The 3,930-nt window shown below is 44.5% G+C and overlaps 1 protein-coding gene across 1 annotated transcript; it reads left to right on the forward strand.

The window, feature by feature from the left end:
- Positions 1–3,632: 3,632 nt before the first annotated feature.
- On the forward strand, positions 3,633–3,875 carry STEHIDRAFT_164099 (uncharacterized protein; the record flags this gene model as incomplete). Its single annotated transcript, XM_007311828.1, has 1 exon — positions 3,633–3,875. A coding segment is annotated over one exon (243 nt), but the record flags the coding sequence as incomplete, so codon positions are not given.
- Between the last annotated feature and the right edge of the window lie 55 nt (positions 3,876–3,930).

The raw sequence follows: 3,930 nt of genomic DNA on the forward strand, positions 1-3,930 counted from the left end.
ATTCTGACCAGAAGAAAGAGCAGTATTGGCACATGGCAGGATGAATGCTAGACTTTAAGCACCTCAGACACCCTATAGATGTGAGTTGATGCCTGTTCAAGTTACCAGGTCTCGAGAACTGACCGAAGAAAGAGCAGTATTGGCACATGGCAGGATGAATGCTAGACTTTAAGCACCTCAGACACCCTATAGATGTGAGTTGATGCCTGTTCAAGTTACCAGGTCTCGAGAAAGTGTGCCTACAAGACTGGCAATTCGAATTGAATATTTAGTACTACTCTTTTCCTTGGTTCAGGTCTACTTCTATTCATTATAACATGGTCAACCATACCACCAACACCAACACGAGCATGCCTCAGTCATAGATGTAAGCTATTTATAAAGGTACCTGTTAGTAAGAAGGGTATCCTTTACAATGTTTTTTCTGGCCCAAGGCTTATAAATGTCAATACTGGGCTGGCTACTGGGATGGCCTGAAGGGTCTTTATGGGTGACAATGTGGCCCAGGGCGATGGGGTAAGACGTGCAGAGGTGGTTCTGGTGGTAAAGTAAGGGGTAAGGGGTAGGCTAATGTCCTTATTATCCTACACATCATTACTTTGAAGTAGACATAAGCATTCTTACAGTCAACCATTCATCAAAGATGTCAAAGCTGATGTCACTGAGATTTTGACTTACCACTCAGAGCAGTTGCCCTTCCAGGATATCATATGAAGAGTATAGATTCATCTAACCATTGTAAATGGCCTGACGACCACAGAAGATTTAGGGGTAGGTTGTATGGAATTTGTCGATGATCTTGTACAGACAACGAGCGTTGAGAGGAGATTTTCCGTTCTTGGGCACAGGCATGCCTTTCTTACCTATGACTGAAAATCAATGCAGCCCAAAGAACATATGTCAATAAATAATTGACACAGTTGATGCAGCCTGACATATCATGCACTGACTAAATACCATATAAGATGTCAATGAGCTATCGCACAGAGAGCAAAAATGTAATGAAGGTCAACTGTACCATCGAAGTGGAAGTACTCCTTCGGGGTGTCTGATCTCACCCTAGTGAGATTCATTTACACAGGGAAGGCATTAGTTTTTACTCGAACTTTCAGCCCCTTCGTTCCTACCGGGCGATACATTTGCGACATATCGGTAAAGTCGATACACGCGAGATGGGACTGGCAATCAAGGGCGAGAAGATGGAAGAGAGTCAACGGGGATTCACAGGGCTACTTATCCACCAGTACATGTAGCATAATTATAATTCTACCTGCTAGTAAGAAGAAGTTCCTTTACAATTGTTCCTCAGGAAAATAATAATAAATGCCAGTACTGGGCTGGCTATTGGGGCGGCCGGGGGGTGGTTCTGGGTGGCCGGGTGGCCCGGGGTGATGAGGTAGGGTGTATAGGGGTGGTCCTGGGGGTAGGGTAGGGGGTAGGGGTACTGGGGAATGGGTAGGGCGGGTAGGTAGGGCATATATGGTGAAACGGGCTGGGTTACGTATGGATAAAATGGGAAATATGGGCAGGGATGATCATAGGGTGAATAGGGATAGAACGGTGGCCGATAAAAATACGGAAAAATGGTAGAATAATAGTAGGGATGCTAGGGTGGGGATACTGGATACCTGGGGGTAGATCGGTAGGGGAAACGGGGTGATCTGGGGGTATTTTGGTAACTTTGTGAGTTTTGTGAATTAGGACGAACGGATCACATTGCCGGGTGTCATTTCGATGGAATTGACATATAAAACGTGAATTGTGGCCCGATTTGGGCAACATGAAGGAGGCCGATTCTGGGGGTTCTGACTATTTTACAAACATTGACAAATGCATAAGATGGTTAAAATCGATTTTGGGAGGAATCGGACCATTTGTTCCAATGTTATACCGCAAACGATCAGCGAGATATTACCCTATCGCCGTAAAAGGGGGTGGGCAGGCCAGAACTGGGGATATAGCGGTTCGATTGTCTTGGTTTTTGCTGTAATGGATAGTACTATATCAATAATAAGTGATATAGAGCACACCGGGCACAAAAACAATGATCGTGGCCTTGGTAGTGGTGCCGTGTCTAGGGGAGGAGGAGGAGAACATCTATCCTGGGTGTATTGCCATGGTTAGAATGTATTGTGGTGTTGAAGTCATGATTGGACAATATAGTTTGATGTTTGGGAAGTCAATCTACGGTGCAATATTGGTCAAAATTGTCCTGCACTAATCATGGGGCGCTGAGGGGGTGAAACAGTGTATTGGGCCACAGTATAATCACCGAAACACCAATTTACGCGTTTTTGGCACCATTCTTGTTGTGTTAATTTAGTTTAAATGTATATGAACATTATGCAAGCACCAGAACCGCCGCTGGTGGATAGTGGGAAAAGCAAAACCATGTTTTTGATGCGGGGGCAGGTGCACATATAGTATTGGGGGTGTATATGGACCAGATTTCTCTCAAATGCAGTGCAATCATGGTGCGGTTTGGTACAAGGACAGGATACATCATATTAAGTGTTTATGGGTGATCCACTATGTCATACCTGGTCTGTGTAATACAGTAAAAATGCGAAACATAGGTTTTTGGCTGTAAATGGCCAATTTCGCAGCGTATCTGAATTTCTGAATATAATTGAAGGATTTGTGGACCAATCCCCGTTAGGACTAAGCTCTATGCATCAAAAGGTAAACGTCCAAAAAAATCCGAAGTGATCAGTTAGCCTACACCTCTCAAAGTGCACATGCTGCTCATTTGGAGTTTCCAAGTAGTGTATCTACCCTAGTAAGATCTATTTCCACAGAGAAGGCATTGGTTTTTACTCAATTTTCAGTCCCTTGGTACCTACTGAGTGATACATTTGCAACATATTGATGGAGTCAACATATGTGAGACAGCATTTGTGATAAAGATAAGAGGGAGTAAACGGTGATTCATAGGGGCTACTTATCATTCATTGAACTTCACTGCAATATGTTCTTACAAAGAAGCCGTCATACAAGGATGACATGTTTATCGCACCACCGCCACATTTTCTTTGTGGACTGACAGCCACCACATCACAGCTCCTCACCGCAAGACCTACACTACACTTTTTTAGGTTGCTTGCACAAATAAAAGTCTCGTAAAAAGTGAATGAGTTCTATTCTGGTCTGATGTCAACTCAATAGTAAAGATCATGCTCATTTTTCTCAGCGTAAAGTCACTCACAAATGGGTTGAGTGAGTGGTGGTATCAATTCACTTGCAGTACTGGAATGGTTACTGGGGTAGCCGGGGAGTGATTCTGAGTGGCCGGGTGGCCCAGGATGATGGTTTAGGGCGTACAGGGGTGGTCCTGGGGGTAGGGTAAGAGGTAGGAAGTAGGGTAGGAGGTAGGGTGCTAGGAAATTGGTAGGGTGGGTGGATAAAGCATATATAGTGAAACAGGCTTACACCTCCCAAAGTACTCACTACACTGTTACTGAAATTTGAGTAGTCCTTTCATTGTTTGAAGTGATAAAAATGTAGCCTGCATATACAAGATCTTGTGGCACAAAGTACACTCATTGATCAGGGTGATCAAAACAGTCAACTCAAAGTCAAAGTTAAATTTTTAAAAAAAACCAGGCATCGTGCCTGCCATGCTGCGTGCAGCAATGGCCTCTCCCCCCAAGTCTCTTGGGGAGGTGAACAACATCTCCGTGCATTCAAAGCCTACTGACAGCGTCACGGTGTCTCTCCTCCCGGAGAAAGCTGTTGTTATTTCTTACCAGTGCATCCGTCTAATTCGCACAACTCTCGAAGAAGATCCGACAGCTCTGAACGACTGGCACTCCTCTTCGTTCCTCCCGGTGACTATCAAGGTCTCTGGACTTCTCGTTCAGCCACTCAACCCCGCTGTAAGGAGCATACATACGGACATATTCCTTTTCCTTTTCCTTTTCCTTTTCCTTT

Source organism: Stereum hirsutum (assembly GCF_000264905.1).
Source record: "Stereum hirsutum FP-91666 SS1 unplaced genomic scaffold STEHIscaffold_71, whole genome shotgun sequence".
Taxonomy (NCBI): domain Eukaryota; kingdom Fungi; phylum Basidiomycota; class Agaricomycetes; order Russulales; family Stereaceae; genus Stereum; species Stereum hirsutum.